The sequence below is a fragment of the Oryx dammah genome, unplaced genomic scaffold (genome assembly GCF_014754425.2).
Source record: "Oryx dammah isolate SB20612 unplaced genomic scaffold, SCBI_Odam_1.1 HiC_scaffold_29, whole genome shotgun sequence".
Classification (NCBI taxonomy): Eukaryota; Metazoa; Chordata; class Mammalia; order Artiodactyla; family Bovidae; genus Oryx; species Oryx dammah.
Window position 1 is genome coordinate 27,390,989 of NW_024070213.1, and position 22,183 is coordinate 27,413,171.

General features: G+C 39.7%; 1 protein-coding gene and 1 pseudogene across 3 annotated transcripts in view; one reads left to right on the forward strand and one right to left on the reverse strand.

Annotated features, from left to right (window-relative positions):
• The window catches only part of PIK3C2G (phosphatidylinositol-4-phosphate 3-kinase catalytic subunit type 2 gamma), a 466,126-nt gene that overhangs the window by 407,121 nt on the left and 36,822 nt on the right, over nucleotides 1-22,183 (forward strand). For all 3 annotated transcript variants that reach the window (XM_040235274.1, XM_040235275.1, XM_040235276.1), the window contains one exon: nucleotides 20,224-20,318. In XM_040235274.1, coding sequence (XP_040091208.1) covers nucleotides 20,224-20,318 — 95 coding nt within the window. The remainder of the gene's footprint in view (nucleotides 1-20,223; nucleotides 20,319-22,183) is intronic.
• On the reverse strand, nucleotides 9,963-11,518 carry LOC120857537 (annotated as a pseudogene).

Below are 22,183 nucleotides of genomic sequence, written 5' to 3' on the forward strand. Positions count from 1 at the left end.
AAGAAAATTAGAGATACCAAGGGAACATTTCATGCAAAGATGGGCTCGATAAAGGACAGAAATTGCATGGACCTAACAGAAGCAGAAGATATTAAGAAGAGGTGGCAACAATACACAGAACTGTACAAAAAAGATCTTCACGACCCAGATGATCATGATGATGTGATCACTCGCCTAGAGCCAGACATCCTGGAATGTGAAGTCAAGTGGGCCTTAGAAAGCATCACTATGAACAAAGCTAGTGGAGGTGATGGAATTCCAGTTGAGCTGTTTCAAATCCTGAAAGATGATGCTGTGAAAGTGCTACACTCAATATGCCAGCAAGTTTGGAAAACTCAGCAGTGGCCACAGGACTGGAAAAGGTCAGTTTTCTTTCCAATTCCAAAGAAAGGCAATGCCAAAGAATACTCAAACTACTGCACAGTTGCACTCATCTCACATGCTAGTAAAGTAGTGCTCAAAATTCTCCAAGCCAGGCTTCAGCATTACGTGAACCGTGAACTTCCTGATGTTCAAGCTGGTTTTAGGAAAGGCAGAGGAACCAGAGATCAAATTGCCAACATCCACTGGATCATGGAAAAACCAAGAAAGTTCCAGAAAAACATCTATTTCAGCTTTATTGACTATGCCAAAGCCTTTGACTGTGTGGATCACAATAAACTGTGGAAAATTCTTCAAGAGATGGGAATACCAGACCACCCGACCTGCCTCTTGAGAAATCTGTATGCAGGTCAGGAAGCAACAGTTAGAACTGGACATGGAACAACAGGCTGGTTCCAAATAGGAAAAGGACTCTGTCAAGGCTGTATATTGTCACCCTGCTTCTTTAACTTCTATGCAGAGTACATCATGAGAAACGCTGGACTGGAATAAGCACAAGATGGAATCAAGATTTCCATGGAGACATATCAATAACCTCAGATATGCAGATGACACCACCCTTATGGCAGAAAGTGAAGAGGAACTAAAAAGCCTCTTGATGAAAGTGAAAGTGGAGAGTGAAAAAGTTGCCTAAAGCTCAACATTCAGAAAACGAAGATCATGGCATCCAGTCCCATCACTTCATGGGAAATAGATGGGGAAACAGTGGAAACAGTGTCAGACTTTATTTTGGGGGGCTCCAAAATCACTGCAGATGGTGATTGCAGCCATCAAATTAAAAGACGCTTACTCCTTGGAAGAAAAGTTATGACCAACCTAGATAGTATATTCAAGACCAGAGACGTTACTTTGGTGACTAAGGTCCATCTAGTCAAGGATATGGTTTTTCCAGTGGTCATGTATGGATGTTAGAGGTTGACTGTGAAGAAGGCTGACCGCCGAAGAATTGATGCTTTTGAACTGTGGTGTTGGAGAAGACTCTTGAGAGTCCCTTGGACTGCAAGGAGATCCAACCAGTCCATTCTGAAGGAGATTAGCCCTGGGATTTCTTTGGAAAGAATGATGCTAAAGCTGAAGCTCCAGTACTTTGGCCACCTCATGAGAAGAGTTGACTCATTGGAAAATCTCTGATGCTGGGAGGGATTGTGGGCAGGAGGAGAAGGGGACGACAGAGGATGAGATGGCTGGATGGCATCACTGACTCGATGGACGTGAATCTGAGTGAACTCCAGGAGTTGGTCATGGACAGGGAGGCCTGGCATGCTGCGATTCATAGGGTCGCAAAGAGTAGGACACGACTGAGCGACTGAACTGAACTGAACTGAAATAGCAGGAAGGGAACACAGCTCCAGCCATCAACAGAAAATTGGACTAAAGATTTATTGAGCATGGCCCCGCACATCTGAATGAGACCCCGTTTTCCCCACAGTCAGTCTCTCCCATTAGGAAGCTTCCATAAGCCTCTTATCCTTCTCCATCAGAGGGCAGACAGACTGAAAACCAGAATCACAAAAAACTAACCAATCTAATCTCATGGACCACAGCCTTGTCTTACTCAATGAAACTATGAACCATGTCCTGTAGGGCCACCCAAGATGGGCAGGTCATGGTGGAGAGTTCTGACAAAATGTGGTCCACTGGAGAAGGGAATGGCAAACCCCTTCAGTATTCTTGCCTTGAGAACCCCATAACAGTATGAAAAGGCAAAAAGATAGGACACTGAAAGATGAACTCCCCAGGTCAGTAGGTGCCCAATATGCTACCAGAGATGAGTAGAGAAATAACTCCAGAAAGAATGAAGAGACAGAGCCAAAGCAAAAACAACACCCAGTTGTGGATGTGACTGGTGATGGAAGCAAGGTCAAATGCTGTAAAGAGCAATATTGCATAGGAACCAGGATGTTAGGTCCATGAATCAAGGCAAATTGGCAGTGGTCAAACAGCAGATGGCAAGAGTGAACATCAACATTTTAGGAATCAGCAAACAAGAATGGACTGGAATGGGTGAATTTATCTCAGATGACCATTATATCTGCTACTGTGGACAAAAATCCCTTAGAAGGAATCAAGTAGCCATCATGGTCAGCAAAAGAGTCCGAAATGCAGTAATTGGATGCAGTCTCAAAAAGGACAGAATGATCTCTGTTCATTTCCAAGGCAAACCATTCAATATTACAGTAATTCAAATCTATTCCCTGACCAGTAATGCTGAAGAAGCTGAAGTTGAATGGTTCTGTGAAAACCTACAAGACCTTCTAGAATTATTACCCAAAAAAGATGTCCTTTTCATTATAGGGGACTGGAATGAAAAAGTAGGAAGTCAAGAAACACCTGGAGTAACAGGCAAATTTGGCCTTGGAGTACAAAATGAAGCAGGACAAAGACTAATAGCATTTTGCCAAGATAACACACTGGTCATAGCAAACACCCTCTTCCAACAACACAAGAGAAGACTACACATGGGCATCACCAGATGGTCAACACTGAAATCAATTGATTATATTCTTTGCAGCCAAAGATGGAGAAGCTCTATACAGTCAGCAAAAGCAAGACCGGGAGCTGACTGTGGCTCAGATCATGAACTCCTTATTACCAAATTCAGACAGAAATTGAAGAAAGTAGTGAAAATCACTAGACCAGTCAGGTAATACCTAAATCAAATCCCTTACAATTATATAGTGGAAGTGAGAAATAGATTTAAAGGGACTAGATCTGATAGACAGAGTGCCTGATGAACTAAGGACTGAGGTTCGTGACCTTGTATAGGAGACAGGGATCAATACCATCCCCATGGAAAAGAAATGCAAAAGAGCAAAATGGCTGTCTGAGGAGGCCCTACAAATAGCTGTGAAAAGAAGAGCAGTGAAAAGGAAAGGAGAAAAGGAAAGATATAAGCATCTGAGTGCAGAGTTTCAAAGAACAGCAAGGAGAGATAAGAAAGCCTTCCTCAGTGATCAATGCAAAGAAATAGAGGAAAACAACAGAATGGGAAAGACTAGAGATCTCTTCAAGAAAATTAGAGATACTAAGGGAACATTTCATGCAAAGATGGGCTCAATAAAAGACAGAAATGGTAGGGACCTAACAGAAGCCAATGATATTAAGAAGAGGTGGCAAGAATATACAGAACTGTACAAAAGATCTTCACGACCCAGATAACCACGATGGTGTGATCACTCACCTAGAGCCAGACATCCTGGAATGTGAAGTCAAGTAGGCCCTAGAAAGCATAACTATGAACAAAGCTAGTGGAGGTGATGGAATTCCAGTAGAGTTGTTTCAAGTCCTGAAAGATGATGCTGTGAAAGTGCTGTACTCAATATGCCAGCAAATTTGGGAAATGCAGCATGGCCACAGGACTGGAAAAGGTCACTTTTCATTCCAATCCCAAAGAAAGACAATGTCAAAGAATGCTCAAGCTACCATACAATTTCACTCATCTCACACTCTAGTAAATTAATGCTCAAAATTCTCTAAACCAGGCTTCAACAATACGTGAACCATGAACTTCCAGATGTTCAAGCTGGTTTTAGAAAAGGCAGAGGAACCAGAGATCAAATTGCTAACATCCACTGGATCATCAAAAAAGCAAGAGAGTTCCAGAAACACCTACTTCTATTTTATTGACTATGTCAAAGCCTTTGACTGTGTGGATCACATTAAACTGTGGAAAATTCTGAAAGAGATGGGAATATCAGACCACCTGACCTGCCTCTTGAGAAATCTGTATGCAGGTCAGGAAGCAACAGTTAGAACTGGACATGGAACAACAGATTGCTTTCAGATAGGAAAAGGAGTACATCAAGGCTGTATATTGTCACCCTGCTTATTTAATTTATATGCAGAGTACATCATAAAAAACGCTGGGCTGGAAGAAGCAGAAGCTGGAATCAAGATTGCTGGGAGAAATATCAATAATCTCAGGTATGCAGATGAAACCACCCTTATGGCAGAAAGTAAAGAAGAACTAAAGAGCCTCTTGATGAAAGTGAAAGAGAAGAGTGAAATTCAGAAAACCAAGATCATAGAATCCAGTCCCATCACTTCATGGCAAATAGATGGGGAAGCAATGGCAGATTTTATTTGGGGGGGCTGCAAAGTCACTTTAGATAGTGACTGCAACCATGAAATTAAAAGACACTTACTCCTTGGAAGGAAAGTTATGACCAACCTAGACAGCATATTCAAAAGCAGAGACATTACTCTGCCAACAAAGGTCCATCTAGTCAAGGCTATAGTTTTCCCAGTAGTCATGCATGGATGTGATAGTTGGACTATAAAGAAGGCTGATCACCAAAGAATTGATGCTTTTGGACTATGGTGTTGGAGAAGACTCTTGAGAATCCCTTGGACTGCAGGAGATCCAACCAGCCCATCCTAAAGGAGATTAGCCCTGGGTGTTCTTTGTTTTTTTTTTTTTTTTTTTTAAATTTATTTATTTTTAATTTTTACTTTACAATTCTGTATTGGTTTTGGCATAGATTGACATGAATCCACCACAGGTGTACATGCGTTCCCAAACATGAACCCCCCTCCCACCCCCCTCCCCACAACATCTCTCTGGGTCATCCCCGTGCGTCAGCCCCAAGCGTGTCAAATCCTGCATCAGACATAGACTGGCATTTCGATTCTTACATGTTATTATACATGTTTCAATGCCATTCTCTCAAATCATCACACCCTCTCCCTCTCCCTCTGAAGCTGAAACTCCAGTACTTTGGCCACCTCATGTGAAGAGTTGACTCATGAAAACTCAGTCACGACTGAGTGACTGAACTGAACTGAACTGATTGTTATAATTTATAAATATTCTCTAAAAAAACAGTATTAGCTGGGGAGATTTTTACAATCATTATTTTTAAACTTGAGTTAACCAGATTAAAACAACCAATAATAAGAAAGTAGCCAATTTCTAGAGAAGCTAAACTTTTTTAAAAAGCTATGAGGTAGCCTCTATTTTGTCATTAAAGCCCTTAAAGAAAATTCTTTTTTTTGTGTTTCAAAACATAAACTATGGGTCACTATCAAGTTTTTTTTATTTTGGTGATTATTATTTGTCTATAAAGTGTTTTAAAGTACATACACACACACACAAAAAAAATAGGGTTCTTATTGTAAAAACTAATTTGATTGTTTCAGAATTCTTTTTTTTCTGGTTTGCTTACTTCTTCAGTTCAGTTCAGTCACTCAGTCGTGTCCGACTCTTTGGGACCCCATGAGTTGCAGCATGCCAGGCCTCCCTGTCCATCACCAATTCTCGGAGTTCACTCAAACTCATGTCCATTGAGTCGGTGATGCCATCCAGCCATCTCATCCTCTGTCTTCCCCTTTTCATCCTGCCCCCAATCCCTCCCAGCATCAGAGTCTTTTCCAATGAGTCAACTCTTCTCATGAGGTGGCCAAAGTGGAATTTCAGCTTTAGCATCATTCTTTCCAAAGAACACCCAGGACTTCTTACTACATCATATGATACTCAAGACTTTTTTTGTCAGTGATAATGGACAAAAGTTTTGGTTCTGAATATTTTTGAAGACAAGCTGCCTATTACGTTACAACAGCAGGACTGCATATTTTAAGCAAGATATGCAAATCACTGAAACAAAGAAGAATTAGCAGGAAGTTGTTCCTTTTTGTATTCTTTAAATTATTTCCTCTTTCTTATTCTGAATTCTGAATACTTTTGTCACAGAATATCAGCTGATTCCAAAAAAAGAAGTACACTATTAAGGACACTTCTTGCCAGTCATTTGAAACTTTGAGTTGTTAAATAATTAGAGGAAAATTTATTCAGTGTATTAAAGTAATGGTTAAATAAGATGACCTGAAGCAAAAATCCCAGACTTCGCCATTTTACTACCCCTATTAAGGAACTGCAGATGACACCACCCTTATGGCAGAAAGTGAAGAGGAACTAAAAAGCCTCTTGATGAAAGTGAAAGAGGAGAGTGAAAAAGTTGGCTTAAAGCTCAACATTCAGAAAACGAAGATCATGGCATCTGGTCCCATCACTTCATGGGAAATAGATGGGGAAATAGTGGAAACAGTGTCAGACTTTACCTTTTTGGGCTCCAAAATCACTGCAGATGGTGACTGCAGCCATGAAATTAAAGACACTTACTCCTTGGAAGAAAAGTTATGACCAACCTAGATAGCATATTCAAAAGCAGAGACATTACTCTGCCAACAAAGGTCCATCTAGTCAAGGCTATGGTTTTTCCAGTGGTCATGTATGGATGTGAGAGTTGGACTGTGAAGAAAGCTGAGCACTGAAGAATTGATGCTTTGAACTGTGGTGTTGGAGAAGACTCTTGAGAGTCCCTTGGACTGCAAGGAGATCCAACCAGTCCATTCTAAAGGAGATCAGTCCTGGTTGTTCTTTGGAAGGAATGATGCTAAAGCTGAAGCTCCAGTACTTTGGCCACCTCATGCGAAGAGCTGACTCATTGGTAAAGACCCCGATGCTGGGAGGGATTGGGGGCAGGAGGAAAAGGGGAAGACAGAAGATGAGATGGCTGGATGGCATCACCGACTCAATGGACATGAGTTTGAGTGAACTCCGGGAGATGGTGATGGACAGGGAGGCCTGATGTGCTGCAATTCATGGGGTTGCAAAGAGTCAGACACGACTGAGCGACTGAACTGAACTGAACTGAACTAAGGAACTGAGAGTGGATTGCAGTAACTTAGCACAGCACAGCTGGACACCTATGTATCTAGGCACAAGACTTGTAAAGATCAGATTAGTAATCATTTGTAGTCCTACCTCTGCCATTACTGACTAACTAAATATGCCTTGGTAGAAAAACCGAAAGTGCCAACCAAGTATGCTCTCTCCTTTAGTTAACCCTTTTTCTTGGCTTCTCATTGCCTTTAGGCAGAGCCAACTTCCTGGGCTTATAACCTATGCAGTCGTACAAAGTATAGTACTTAGAACAATCCTATACTTGGTTTAATATTCTGTTGTCACTGTCTTGAAATTCTTAATAAAGTTTTTTGTAGACAAGAACTCTGAATTTTCACCTTGCATTTTTATTTCAATGAGTCCCACAAATTATGTATGTAGCTGGCCCAACTCTTTGGGAAAAGATCAGAATTCTCCTGCTGCATCTCAGCAGAATCTGGTACCCACCAATTTCCCTTTCCAGTCAAATATCAGGTCCTTCCCAATCTTGACTCTTGTCTTTTTCCAATTGTTCAACTAAGACAAGACCCTCAGTACCTCACAGATGCAATTTTCTCTGCCTAGATTTCTTGATTCCTGTTCCATCTTCCCCATCATTATTTGCATCCTTCAGATCTCATCTCATTGCCTTTACTATAGAGTCCTATATAATGTTTTTTTTTCCTCAAAACACATATTGCAATGATAACTATGCTATGTACTTCTCTGTAGACTAAAAATCCATGAAGACACAAGCCATGTGTATCTGGCTTACCATTGTAAACCCAGTGCTGAGCAAAGTGCCTTGTCTCCTCTAGATACTCCATAAAGAATTCCTGAATAAATGACTGACAATAAAAGGACAAGAGAGAAGAAACCAAAATCCAAATTTAAGCTCCTTCTCTCACATTCACCATTTTATGTGGAAAAATCCCAGCACAAGGAATTTTTAAAGCTTCCCAACCACTAGATTTCTCCTGAAGTATCACCAGGGGGAAAAAAAATATGTTAAATTATCATGTTTAATATTATAGACACCAGACTCAACCAAGGCACTAACCAGAAAGTTGCTGAATTTTATCTTGTATATTCTTTAATTCTCTAATGACAGACTCTGTGTACTCCCCAAAAATTAATACAGCCACCATGCCAAATAATACTTCTACAAAAATAAAAATTATCCACCTTCCACCAGTACACAGCTCTGATACACAGAAGATAGATTTTTGTCACAATGCAGAAATAATAATGTAGGTAATGGACTAGAATATGATCAAAGGCAACAGTTGCCAGAGTTAAGAGGATGAATTAATGAGCATGTTTAGATCCCATTGATAATTATAAATGATTACAAAGAGGAACTTTCAATCATTACCTACGTCACTACTTTCCCTTTGAGATGTTAATTTAAAAGGAAGCCACACAGTCTCTATGGCAAGGTCTCTCTGGTTAATGTTGTAGCTGCTTGTTCTGGCAAAGCCCAGACCAATTATCTATAGGTTGAAGTATGTTACCCATGCAAGTGTGCTTAGTCACTCAGTCATGGCCGACTTTTTGTAACCTCCCTGGACTGTAGCCGCCAGGCTCCTGAGTCCATGGGATTTCCCAGGCAAGAATACTGGAGTGGTTTGCCATTTCCTATTCCAGGAGACCTTCTCAACCCGGGGATCAAACCCAAGTCTACACCATTGGCAGGTAGATTCTTTACCACTAAGCCACTGGGGAAGTCCATGTTACCCAGGTTTTGAATTTAAATTTTATTGATATGGAAGGACAAGAGGTGAAGGGGTAGTTAGGATTGTTTGTAAATACTTATATTGTTTTTGAAATTTTCCACTGAAAACTTTAAAATATACATGTTGCTACAATATATCATATAATCTCATATTTTTATTTTTTATTTTATTTTTTTATTTAAATTTTTAATTAGAAGATTATTTTAGATAGGCTTCCCAATGGGAAGGTGGTTCAGACAGTCAAGAATCTGCCTACAGTATGGGAGACCTGGGTTTGATCCCCTGCGGAAGGGAATGGCAACCTACTTCAGTATTCTTGTCTGGAGAGTCCCATGTACAGAGGAGCTTGGCCACCTACAGTCCATGGGGTTGGAAAGCTTTAAAATATACCCTTTTCTATAACATCTCATATAATCTCATGTGATTAGAAGATTATTTCAGACTGTTGCTTGTGGATGATATTGGAAGGAAAAGATGAAAAATAGATGAGAAAAGACTTTCTCTAATTACCTCATGTCTAATAGCTCTGTGTCAAAAGATATCACTTAAAGTGTAACAAATCAAGCAATAAAAAATCTTAGCATATGTAATATTAGTGTTAGAAAAACACTGAGAAAGATCACAACATTGAATATAATTGGGCGGTAGATCAAAGTAGATGAGAAAGATTATCACACTAATTTTATCTTTGCTTGTATTAGGAAAGAAGTATTGTCAAATAAAAGTCTAAGAATATTAAATAAAATAACCACTAGAACAAAAATTAAAACTTCTATAAGTATCATAAGTACATAAAGCAAATTACTTTGTGAAACACTTTCTTTAAAAATCATTGTTGAAAGTTATATTTCTTTTTTTTAATGTGTTAAAATAATTTAATTCTCCTTGTACATTTCTGTCCACATGAGCCAACAAAGTCAAGAATGCATACTTTGCACACTTTACATACTTTACCTGTTTTGAGACATTCAAGTCAATTTCAGATGGCAAAAGTAGAATTCAGTCACTAATGACATGTTTAAATATATATATATATTAAAAAATGTTTTTACAAGATAAAAAGTAATCTTCCACAATGCAATAAATTGCAGATCACTGAAATTTTAACTCTTTAGATGATTTCACTTCAGTTTTTGGTTTCAAAATCTAGAGACAATTGAAAGGAAAAAGTATTGGCAGAATTTCTATCCATTTTTAAGTTTCTCTTTTTTGTTTCTACTATTTGTTACACTGTTTAAAGATGTTAAGGATGAAGGTGCTCTTGCATGACAGGTAGCCTTTAGATGATCAAAAAGTTTATTCCTGGATGGAAATTCACTGTGGCAGGTTGTACAGCTGATAAGCACATCACTCATTGTCTGTGGTTCAGCAGGTACTCTGACAGACTTTTCAGTATCTTTGGCTTTCTTTCCTTTGGGTTTAGAAACACTTTTAGCCTCAGTTTTTGGGTCATCGCACAATTCCACAGTGTCTGTGACCCCAACATTTTCTTGGAGACTATCTTCCAATTCTTTGGTACTGTTTTCATTTAGGTTGGTATCTTCCGGGTCAACCTTCACTCCTTCTCCAGTTCCATTTTCATTGAAAGTATCATCACAGTTCTGTGCTGGTTTCTGTTTCTTTTTCTTCTGTTTTTTAGAAAGCTTTTCTTTTGGCGCCTCCTCCATTTCTTCCTCGGAATTGGCATTCAGCCTGTTTTCACCAGTTTGAAGTCCTGAAAAATTTGCTTCCTCCTCCTCCAACTATTGTTTTAACAAGGCAGCCACTTCCCGATGCTTCTTTGATTTTTCATGATTCCTCAGAGACTTTTCGATCTTGAAAGTCTTGCGTCCTCGGCCTCGTCGCTGTCCTTACCGTCCTCTGAGCTCCTCCGGTTCTTCCGTTTAATCTTCACCTGATCCATCTCCAAATTGCTTTTCATACTGCGCCTCCATCTCCCTGAGCTCCTTCTCCGAGTCAGCCACTGCCATCCAGCTCTGCTCTCTGTACTGCTCTGCCAGTTTGGCCTGTTTCAGCTTCTGCTGCCGCCTCATCGCCTCGGCTTTCCTTGCCTTCTCTGCATTTTCTTCTTCCACAAGCTTTCGATGAGCCTGCTCTCTTCTATCCCTTTTACGGATGAAAGCGACCTGCTGATGGACAAGTTCATTCTCTTTCCTTCTTCTTTCCTCGCTTTTCCTCGCTTTTTCTTTTCTTTTTCCATGCCTCATTTCTCCCAGCCCTTTGAAGCCTGCTGTGTATCATATTCTTTCCAAGAAAAATTCTGGATGCAGAAACTCTGCGGGTAAGCATAGAATGGTGGACTACCATATCATAGTCACTCTGGGAGTCTCCAAAAGTTGGGAAATCTTCCATGTCCTCTTCTAAAGCAGTCTAGTTCTTTCTTTGCAATCATGTCAAAGTCATTACAGTACACCGTATAAAAGCCCTTTTCATCATCGTCATAACCAGAGTAACAGGTCACAGTGAAATAGTGAAGCAAATCTAAGCTGTCATCTTGATATACTCCATCACGTCCACCTTTCACCAGAGCTTCTCTATGATTATCGTACCACGCTCTTTCCTGAGGGTCACTCAACACATCATAGGCCGCTGGGATTACTTTAAATTGTTCAGCTGCTTCTGCGACATTATCCAGATTTTTATCCGGGTGCCATTTCTGGGCCAGCTTCCGATAGGCCTTCTTGAGCTCCTCCTCGCTGGCATGGCGCCGCACCCCCAGCACTTCGTAGAGACAATTCATCGCCCAACAGAGCAGGGGGCTCCGGCCGGGAACAGAGCAGGGGGCTCCGGCCGGGGCCAGGGCCGGCCGAAGTGGTGGCTGCGGCCCTAGTGGGCCTCTCCTGCAGCGGGAGCCGGGCGCCCGCACCGGGCCAGCCAGTGAGTGCAGCGGCGGCACGGGCTATTTGTAAAGAAGCCTCCGGCCACTACAGGAGACGAAGTAAACATGGGTTCAATCCCTGGGTGAGGAAGATTCCCTGAGTAGGAAATGTCAACCCACCCCAGTCTTCTTGCCTGGAAAATTCCATGGACTGAGGAGCCTGGTGGGCTGTAGTCCATGGGGTCACCAAAGAATTGGACACGACTGAGCAACTGAGCACACACACATTAGGCAATGCAAGAACACGGAAATCAAAAGTCACAATCATATCTAAAAGCAAATGCAATTTAGTCCCAGAAGACTTGAATCAAACAGGAATAGAACTTTAGACTATAACAAGTACAATTCTGAATAAAGATATAAGCTACTGCTGCAACATGTATAAAATTACGGCAATTATGGAACATACAAGGAGAAACACACAAAAACAAACCAGTAATAGGATATTCTAATTTACTTCTCTTGATTTTAGAAAGATTGAGTAGAAAAAAAATAAGCTATACATAGAAAAACTAAATAGTAACATTAATGAGGCAAACTGTAATTTATATCAAACTCTTATTCGAAAAATAGAGAATATATCTTCTTCTCAAAAGCCCATAGAATATTCATGAAAATAGATTATATATTAACTCACGAAGGAAATTAATTTTAATAAATCCTCAAAAGTAGAAATCACCTAAGACATATTCTCTGATCATGAGACAATAGCGTGAAACACCCATAGAAAAGTTCATAAACCTAAAAGATACTTAAGTTTGAAGGTTTAAAAAATTAAGTTCTCTTGAACAACTTTTGGGTCAAAGGACTTACAAATCAAAATTACAACACTTACAAAGAATAGCAATAATGAAAAACCACATCTCAGAAAACTACAAGAGAAAGATAAAGCAGTACTCAGAGGGAAACTGAAATAATTAGAATAAAAGCCAAAAAACAAACCAAAGGAAGACAAAGAGAAAAAAATGGATAAAGGTAAAGGTAAATATTTAAAAATATATTTTTATATTTTATATAAATATATAAAAAGCTTTTCACCATTGAATATTATATTAGTTGTCAGCATGTCCTAAATGAATTTTATTATGTCCAAGAAGATATGTGGGCTTCCCAGGTGGTGCATTTGGTAAAGAATCCATCTGCCAATGCAGGAGATACAAGAGAGGGTTCAATTCCTGGGTTGGGAAGATCCCCTGGAGGAGAAAATGGCAATCCACTCCAGTATTCTTGTCTGGGGAATCCCGTGGACAGAGGAGCCTGGCAGGCTACAGTCTGTGAGGTTGCAAAGAGTCAGACACAACTGAGCAAAAGATATATTGAGATATCTTCCCTGTGTATTCACTTTGATGAGAGTTTTTATCATGAATAAATGTTGCATTTTGTGAAATGTTTTTTCTGCATCTATTAAGATGCTCATGTAATTATTATCCTTCCTTTTGTTAAGGTGGTATATCACATCGATGGATTTGTCAAATTGAACCATCCTTATGTCCCTGGAATAAAACCAACTTGATCATGGTGTATGATCCTTTTTGTATATTGTTGAATTCACTTTTCTAGTATGTTATTAAGGATTTTTACATATATAGTCATCAAAGAAATTAGCCTGTAATTTTCTTTTATTGTAGTGCCTTTGTCTGGTTTTGGTATAAGGGTGGCCTAGTAGAATAAACTTGGGAGTTTCTGTCCTCTTCAATTTTTTGGAATAGTTTGAGAAAGATAGGCATTAGTCCTTCTTTATATGTTTCCTAAAATTCCCCTATGTAGTCATCCAGTCTTGGACTTTTGTTTGCTGGGAGTTTTTAAATTACAAATGCAGTTTCACCACTGGTGATTGGTTTATTCAAATTATCTATTTTTCTTGACTAAGTCTTGACATACTGTATGTTTCTAGAAATTTGTCCATTTCTTTTAGGTTACCCAATTAATTGGCATCTGACTCATGGTAGTATTTTATGATTTTTTTTTTTTTTGTATATCTATGGTATCAGTATATATCTCTATGGTATCTCCTCTTTCAGTTCTTATTTTATTTGGGTCCTCTCTTTTCTTCTTGGTGAGCCTGGATAAATGTTTATCAATTTTATCTTTTCAAAAAACTAACTCTTGGTTTCATTGATCACTCATGCTTTCTTCTGTATCAATCTGCTATTCATTCCTTCTAGTGTGTTTTTTATTTAGGCTATTGAATTATTCATTTCTGATTGAGTCTTTTTTATATTTTCTAATTCTTTGTAAATTTTTCACTGTGTTCATCTATTCTTTACCCTAATTCAGTTAACATTTTGACTGCCAGTGCTTTGAATTCTTTATTTCTGCTTCATTATCTGCCTTTTCAAGGGTTTTCTCTTGCTCTTTCAACTGAGAGCATTTCTTCTCTTTTCATTTTGCTTAACTTTCTCTTACTCCATGAATTTAGTGTGAAACAGTTGCCTGTTGCAGTCTTGAAGGGCTGTTCTTATGTGGGAACATCCCTATTCAGATTGCACACACTCAGTGATTTAATGGTAGAGCTGGATTTGACATGGGTGCAAATCACATCTTAGGGTGTGATGACAGCTATCCCCTTGGTAGGGAGTGAAACTGGAAATGGAAGGGCTGGAGCTGGAGTTAAGTGCTAAAAATTGGCAAGTTCCTTTTTAAAATAGTTTTACTTATTTATTTATTTTTGGCTTTGCTGGGTCTTCCTTGTTGCTCGGGCTTTTCTCTAGGCACGGCAAGCAGGGTTACTCTTGTTGCGGTACACGGGCTTCTCTTTGCAATGGCTTCTCTTGTGGAGCACAGGTTTTAGAGTGCAAGGGCCTCAGTAGTTGCAGCACACAGGCTCAGTAGTTGTGGCGCACAGGCTTAGTTGCTCTGAGGCATGTGGGATCTTCCTGGATCAGAGGTCAAACCCGTGTCTGCTGCATTAGCAGGCGGATTCTTTACCATTTAGCCACCAAGGAAAAACCACGGGTGCCTTTTAGTGTGGGTTTTCCCCTATCTTCACACTGGAACCTATGCCCCAGTGTTGGGGACTGTTGAAGCAAGGGGGCCCATGCAACTATCAGCTTGTGTCAGCCATAGCAGAGGTCCAAGCTTTCTGCGCCACACTGCCTGTACAAGCACCTGCAAGGATGTCCCTTAGCTCAGTTGCAGCCTGAGGTACAAGTATTCCTCATCCTTCACAGTCAGTCACTGCCCCCAGCCTCCACCAAACTCCTTTGCCCTATGGAGGCACACCACAGGGCAGGCAGGGCCCACATGGACACTCAGCATGTACTGGGGCGTGAGCTGGGGTGGAAGGGCTGCTCTCAGAGCTCTGGGCTGCTTCTGATGCACAGCTTGAGAAGGCACCAGCCATGACCACTGCCACCCCACCAGACTTGCCCTGGGTCTGGGTAGTCTCTGGATCCCTAAGTTATGTCTTATGCTCAGTAGTAGCCGCCCTAGATCCAACACCACACCATGATGTAAAGAGTGAATGGGGCTGGAATATTCATTCGACTGGGGCTGGGACATGCACCAAGGTGGCTGTGGGAAACCGAGTAGCCACTTGACCACCTCCTTCTGCCCGTCCTGGGGGCAAGCCAGTGTGCATGTGCTCCTCAGGAGCAGAATCCAGGCTTGTCACAGCTCCCCAATTAGTTCCAATGGTCCACCAGCCAACCAAGGGGGTGCTTCTTCCAGGACTGGGGTGCCCAATCCATAGCTCTCACTGCTTACTCCCCAGGGCAGGTGTCTGACAATGAATTCTCCCTTTTCCTCTGAGTCTCTCCCAGGAGCAAAGATCCCAACTCAATCTCTTCTTTACTTCCTACCTGATTACATGTATATCTTTCTTATAGCCTTGATTGTATAGGAGTCCTTCTGCCAATTTCTAGTGAAATTTGTTCCATATTTAGATGTATTTTCTGATATGTTCTTGAGGGGAGGTAAGCTCTACATCCCTTTACCCCACCATCTTGATTGATCTCCAGATTTATTTTTAACAACATGAGCTAATTCTACAGTTTATAAACAAAAATAAACAAAGAAAAATCAGGAAAACTTAGCAAAACAAAGAGGTGAGTTTGCCTTATCTGACATAAAAACACATTACAAACTCTCAATAATTAAAATGGTGTGACATCAGTACATAAGTAGAGGAGCAAGTAAAACATAATAGAATGTCCATAAATAGAGTCAAATATATTCAGGAATTTAATAGGTGCCCAAACCAGTAAGAGAAAACAAAGAATGTTGGCATAGTATACTTCATATTATATGCCAGGATAAATACCAAGTGAATGAAAGACTTTAAATGTAAATAATGAAATCATATATATGACAAAGAAAACATGGAAAAATTCTTTTTAATCTTGGGATGAGCTACTATAATTATGACAGCTGAGTGCCAATGAATCAATGCTTTAGAACTGTGGTGTTGGAAAAGATTCATAAAAGTCCCTTGGACTGCATGGAGAGCAAACCAGACAATCCTGAAGGAAATCAATCCTGAATATTCATTGGAAGGACTGATGCTGAAGCTGAAGCTCCATTACTTTGATGCAAAGAGCCGACTCATTGGAAAAGATCCTGATGTGAGGAAAGATTGAAGGCAGGAGGAGAAGGGGATGATAGAGGATGAGATGGTTGGATGGCATCACCAACTCAATGGACATGATTTGAGCAAGCTCCAGAAGATGGTGAAAGACAGGAACCCTAGTGTGCTGCAGTCCATGAGGTCAAAAAGAGTCAGACACAACTGAGCAACTGAACAACAATAAATTCAGAAGCCATAACAATTCTGCATGATATAAAACACTGTAGCAAAGTTCAAAAAAGTGAAGTTAAGTGACAAAATGGGTGAAATATTTGCAAGTATTTAACATGTTACCATCTCCTATGAATTGGTTTTTAAAAATGACCAAATATAAAACAGTATAAAGAATACAATAATAAGTAAATAAATAAATCCAAATCTTCAGAAAACAACAACAAAATGCAAGTGGCTCTTAACGAAATGAAAGAATCCTCAATGTCACTCATAAGAAAAATGCAAATTACAGCTATACTGATCCTGTTTTAACTCATCAGATCAGCAAAAATTCAAAAATTTAATTAACAAGCTTGGTTATGAATCAGCAAGTACTCATACACTGTTGCTGGTAATGTAAATTGGTACAACCTTCATGGAAGGCAGTTTGGCAATATTTACCAAAATTACAAATGCCAATACCCACTGGCCCCGAAATTCTGCTGTTGAAATTTATCCTTTAACACTTGTACAGGGGTACAAAATGATACACATAGAAAGCTATTTAATGCAGCATGGTTTGTAACAGCTGGAAAGCATTGGAAACAACTGACTTGCCCATCAGTGGGTAAATTGTTAAATAAATTATGGTATTTCCTCATGATGGAATATTCTGAAAGTATATTTAAAAATAAAGAAGCTTTGTATTATTGATATGAAAATATCTCCAAGACGGTTGTGCAGAATAGTAAAGATGCTATTCTTTTTGAGGAAAAGGGAGAAGAATACAAATACTTATTCATATTTACTTAAATAGAGAAATTCTGGAAGAATATGTGTCCCTCTGGAGGAATATTTGCAAAACTAATAAAATAATAATTGGAGAAGTGGCTGGATAGGTATTAGAAATGTGAGGAAAACTTTTTACTGTGTACTCTGAAAATGCATTTTCACTTTTGAATCATATGAATATATTATCAGCTGAAAGGAAGTTAAATTTTGAAATGCCATTTTTTAACATTAATGGACACATTATGCATAATAAGCCCTGTATCATCTGCTGTATGGCATGCATTCAAGCATTTCAACATGGTCATTCTTTGGATCAACATTATTTTAACAGTTCTTGGGGTTATTATAAATGGTTAGATTAAGCATGATGAGATTCCCCCAGAATAACTTGAAGCAGAAAAATCAAAATACTCTAGCATCTTCTTGTCCATCTGAAGCTATTCTCAAGTTTCCCTCAGGATTCCTGATGGTCCTCTGGTTAGGACTCTGAGCTTCCAATGCCAGGGGTCCAGGTTCCATCCCTGGTAGGGGAACTAAGATCTCATATGCCCTGTAGTCAAAAACAAAACAAAACAAAAAAACCACCTCCCTCTCTGGGCTCTTCATTTAAAGTCTTTCCCCTTAGGTTACAGACTCTTCATCTACCCTTTACCACGTGATATTCAAAAACAGGCTGTAGAGATCATTTGACCTGGTACCATAAATTGTCTGCATAAGCTTGGACCAAACACTTCAATTTCCTCATGTGTAAAATGGAAGTAAACACAAACTTTATAGATTTGCTGTGAGGATTCAGTGAGTTATGTACGTGAAACTCTGAGCCCAACGTTGGCATATGATAAGAATTCTAGAAACACTAAGCACCTCTACTATTATTACATTGACTACAAAGACTTCCTGTGTTGCGGTTTAGTCACTAAGTCGTATCTGACTCTGCAGCCCCACGGACTACTGCATGCCAGGCTTCCCCATCCTTCACTATCTTCTTGGGTTTGCTCAAACTCATGTCTATTGAGTTGGTGACTTCCTAGAAGCTGGCATTTCCAGTGGGTTCTAAACTCTGATGTGTTTCGATGGATACTCTGGTTACTAATCTTGCACAAGATGGTTGGATGGCATCACCAACTCGATGGACATAAATTTGAGTACATTCCGGGAGTTGGTGATGGACAGGGAAACCTGGAATGCTGCAGTCCATGGGGTCGCAAAGTTGGATGTGACTGAGCAACTGAACTGAACCAAAATGATCCTCTTGTCAATTCAAGTAACAGTTGTATGGTTATCATTTAGACACTCATCCATAAATTTATGCTAATCTCCTATCTTTGAATTAATGCTCCTCTAATTCAACACATTAAGTTTCTAATTAATGTGTCTAATAATCCTTTCACTCTTTAATTCAAAAATAATATTCACTGTTCATCAGAAAGTATCAGCATTTTTTAGCGTCCTCATACCAAAGGTCAACTACATTTTTAAATTATGAAATGCAGTTTACCCAGGTAATACAGTCAGAATTACCTCATAGTATCTCAGACTCAGTATCACTCTATCACTGTAATCAAGATATTCTTAGGAAGAATTCTTTATCTACGTAATTATCATTTTCATGGTAAGAAACACTCGATGTCAATTTTAATTATTTCAATGTCAATAATTCACATTAACATGAAAACTATTACTAATTAATATTACCTGTTTACAATGTGTAAGCAATTCTAATAAACATGTAAAAGACTTTGGGAGAGGAAACATACCACTCAGCTTTAATATTCAAACATTAGGGCTAGAGAGCTAAGATTGACTATCAGAAAATAACCTAGACCCCAATGAGCCCACAACAAGACATTGCCAAATTTCTTATTATTAATAAATTTCTTCTCTCTGAATTCCCTCAGAGAACACACAAGCAGTGATTACCAAGGGAAATATTAGAAAACTGTGAATTATGTTTAATCCTTGGGCTATAAACCAGAAATTTTTAATTAAAAAACTAAAGCCTTCATTTTAATTTTGGAATGCTATTATATAACTTGAAAAGAAAATTGAGGTTTACTTTTGTCATTAAATAGACGTTTAGTGCAACATTATGGAGCAAGCACTGATTTACATATCCTTTGGGGAAAGAGGGAAAAAAGTAAGCCTTAAGGGAGATTGTAATCCACTAAGCAAATTGAGACAGGTAAGGTAATAATTAAGATATAAATAATAAGTGATAAGGGCTGTGCTAGTGAAGTTCAGAGGGAGGTGACCACAGAAACTATTATGCATTTTAATTTGGCCTTGTAGAAAGGTAAAAATTCAACAGCCAGAAGTAGTGGAAAGAGATCATTTCAAATAAAGGGAATAATATGAGCTATGTCTGGAAGGAAATAGCAGAGCATGTCTGTAGAACTGAGCATATGGACTGCAGTATGAAATAATATTAATGGGAAATAAAACAAACACAGATTCAATAAGAAGCAATAAGATAAAGCCGAGAAATTCAGAATTTCTTTCATAAACAATGGAAAGCTATGAACAGTACTTTGATTGAAAGGGTAATTTTATAAAAGTTGCCCTAGGAAGATTATACTGGTAATCGTGTACAATATGGGTTACATTTGGGTTCTGGGGATGGGGAAGAGAGTGTTCTAGCAATTTAAGCAAGAGATCCATATGCATCTGAACTAGGTGCCGTGGAACTGGAAAGGAAGAGATGAGGTAAATATACGGAGCGTATATTTTAGTCTTTATATAGTTTTTTTATAGTTTTATATATATTTATATAATTTTAGTCTTTGAATGTTCAGTGTATCATGTGGTCATGCTCAGTCACGTCCAACTCTTTGCAGCCCCGTGGACTGTAGATCACCAGGCTCCTCTGTACATGAGATTTCCCAGGCAAGAATACTGGAGTGGGTTCCCATTTCCTCTTCCAGATCTTCCCCACCCAGGGATCAAACCCACATCTCCTGCGTAAGCAGGTGGATTCATTACCACTGAGCCACCTGGGAAGCCCCCATCCCATGATCAGCCACTTCCAATTTAACTCACTGAAATTCTACTCTCTCATCAGGTGAGAAGTTTGCTGACAAAAAGCCTAAAGTGCAGTTAGTCATATCCTACAAAGACGCGAAGCTGACCGTACTTGTGAAGCACATGAAAAACATCGTGAGTTTCTCTGATCTAATAAGAAACATGTAAACCTACATTTAGAAATAACATTCTTCCTTTAAGCAATTAATGTCAACACTTGTGAGAGGGGTGGGGCCAGCCACCAAGTATCAGTGAGGAACAATGAGCCAATTACAGTATTCAGTATGTTCAGTGTACAGTATAATGGTGATCCTTGCTGGAAAGGCTATAACATATTTCACAGGTAAAGTCCTAGAATGAAAGTCAGACTTTATTCAAAGTGAACTGTCAGAACAAGTCAAGTCCAGCATAGCTAGAGTATTGAGAACCAAAAGAAAGAAAAAAAAAAAGCTATGTCCCAACAGTTTACATCTGTCTCATCAAGCTAAGCTTCACGGAAGGCTGACTCATCTCTTTGAAAAGTGCCAACACCTTCTCTGTGAAGCCAGAGAAGTAATTTTCTCACAGATTTCCATTTAGTACTTTGAACATTTATCATATTTTGATATAATTGCTCAAAGAAGTTTTTCTTCCCTCAAAAAGTAATAATTTTTCCAGTAACAAGGACCCCCCATCTTTGCATCCCCAGAACCAAGAATGGTAGTTAGCCTCTAAGGAAAACCAAAAACTGCTCTATTATACCCCATTACTCCCCGAGGATGGGTCAAGTCAGAGAGACCAGGATGGCAATTGCTGCTGCTAAGTCACTTCAGTCATATCCAACTGTACAACCCCATGGACGGCAGCCCACCAGGCTCCTCTGTTCACGGGGTTCTCCAGGCAAGAATACTGGAGTGGGTTGCCATTTCCTTCTCCAAAGATGGCAACTGGATCATGTCATTAAGAGAGGGAGCCTTCTGTGTCACAGTTAGTCTCTCAGTCGTGCCCGGGTCTTTGCAACCCCATGGACTGCAGCACGCCAGTCTTCCCAGTCCATCGCCAACTCCCAGATCTTGCTCAAACTCATGTCCATTGAGTCAGTGATGCCATCCAACCATCTCACCCTCTGTCATCCCCTTCTCCTCCTGCCTTCAGTCTTTCCCAGCACCAGGGTCTTTTCCAGTGAGTCAGTTCTTTGCATCAGGTGGCCAAAGGATTGGAGATTTAGTATCAGACCTTCCAATGAATATTCAGGACTGACTTCCTTTAGGATTGACTGGTTGGATCTCCTTGCAGTTCAAGGGACTCTCAAGAGTCTGCTCCAACACCACAGTTCAAAAGCATCAATTCTTTGGCACTCAGCTTTCTTTATCATCCAACTCTCACATCCATACATAACTACTGGAAAAACCTTGGTTTGTCTAGATGGACTTTTGTTGTCAAAGTAACGTCTCTGCTTTTTAATACGCTGTCTAGGTTTGTGATAGCTTTTCTTCCAAGGAACAAGCACCTTTTAATTTCATGGCTGCAGTCACCATCTGTAGTGATTTTTGAGCCCAAGAAAATAGTTTCTCATTGTTTCCCCATCTATTTCCCACGGAATGATGGGACCTGATGCCATGATCTTCATTTTCTGAGTGTTGAGCTTTAAGCCAACTTTTTCACTCTCTTCTTTCACTTTCATCAAGAGGCTCTTTAGTTCCTCTTCACTTTCTGTCATAAGGGTGATGTCATCTGCATATCTGAGCTTATTGATATTTCTCCCTGCAATCTTGACTCCAGCTTGTGCTTCATCCCAGCATGGCATTTCTCATGATGTACTCTGCACAGAAGTTAAACAAGCAGGGTGACAATATGCAACTTTGACATACTCCTTTCCCAATTTGGAACCAGTCCATTGTTTCATGTCCGGTTCTAACTGTTGCTTCTTGACCTGCCTACAGGTTTCTCAGGAGGCAGGTCAGGTGATCTGGTATTCCCATCTCTAAGAATTTTCCACAGTTTGTTATGATCCACACAAT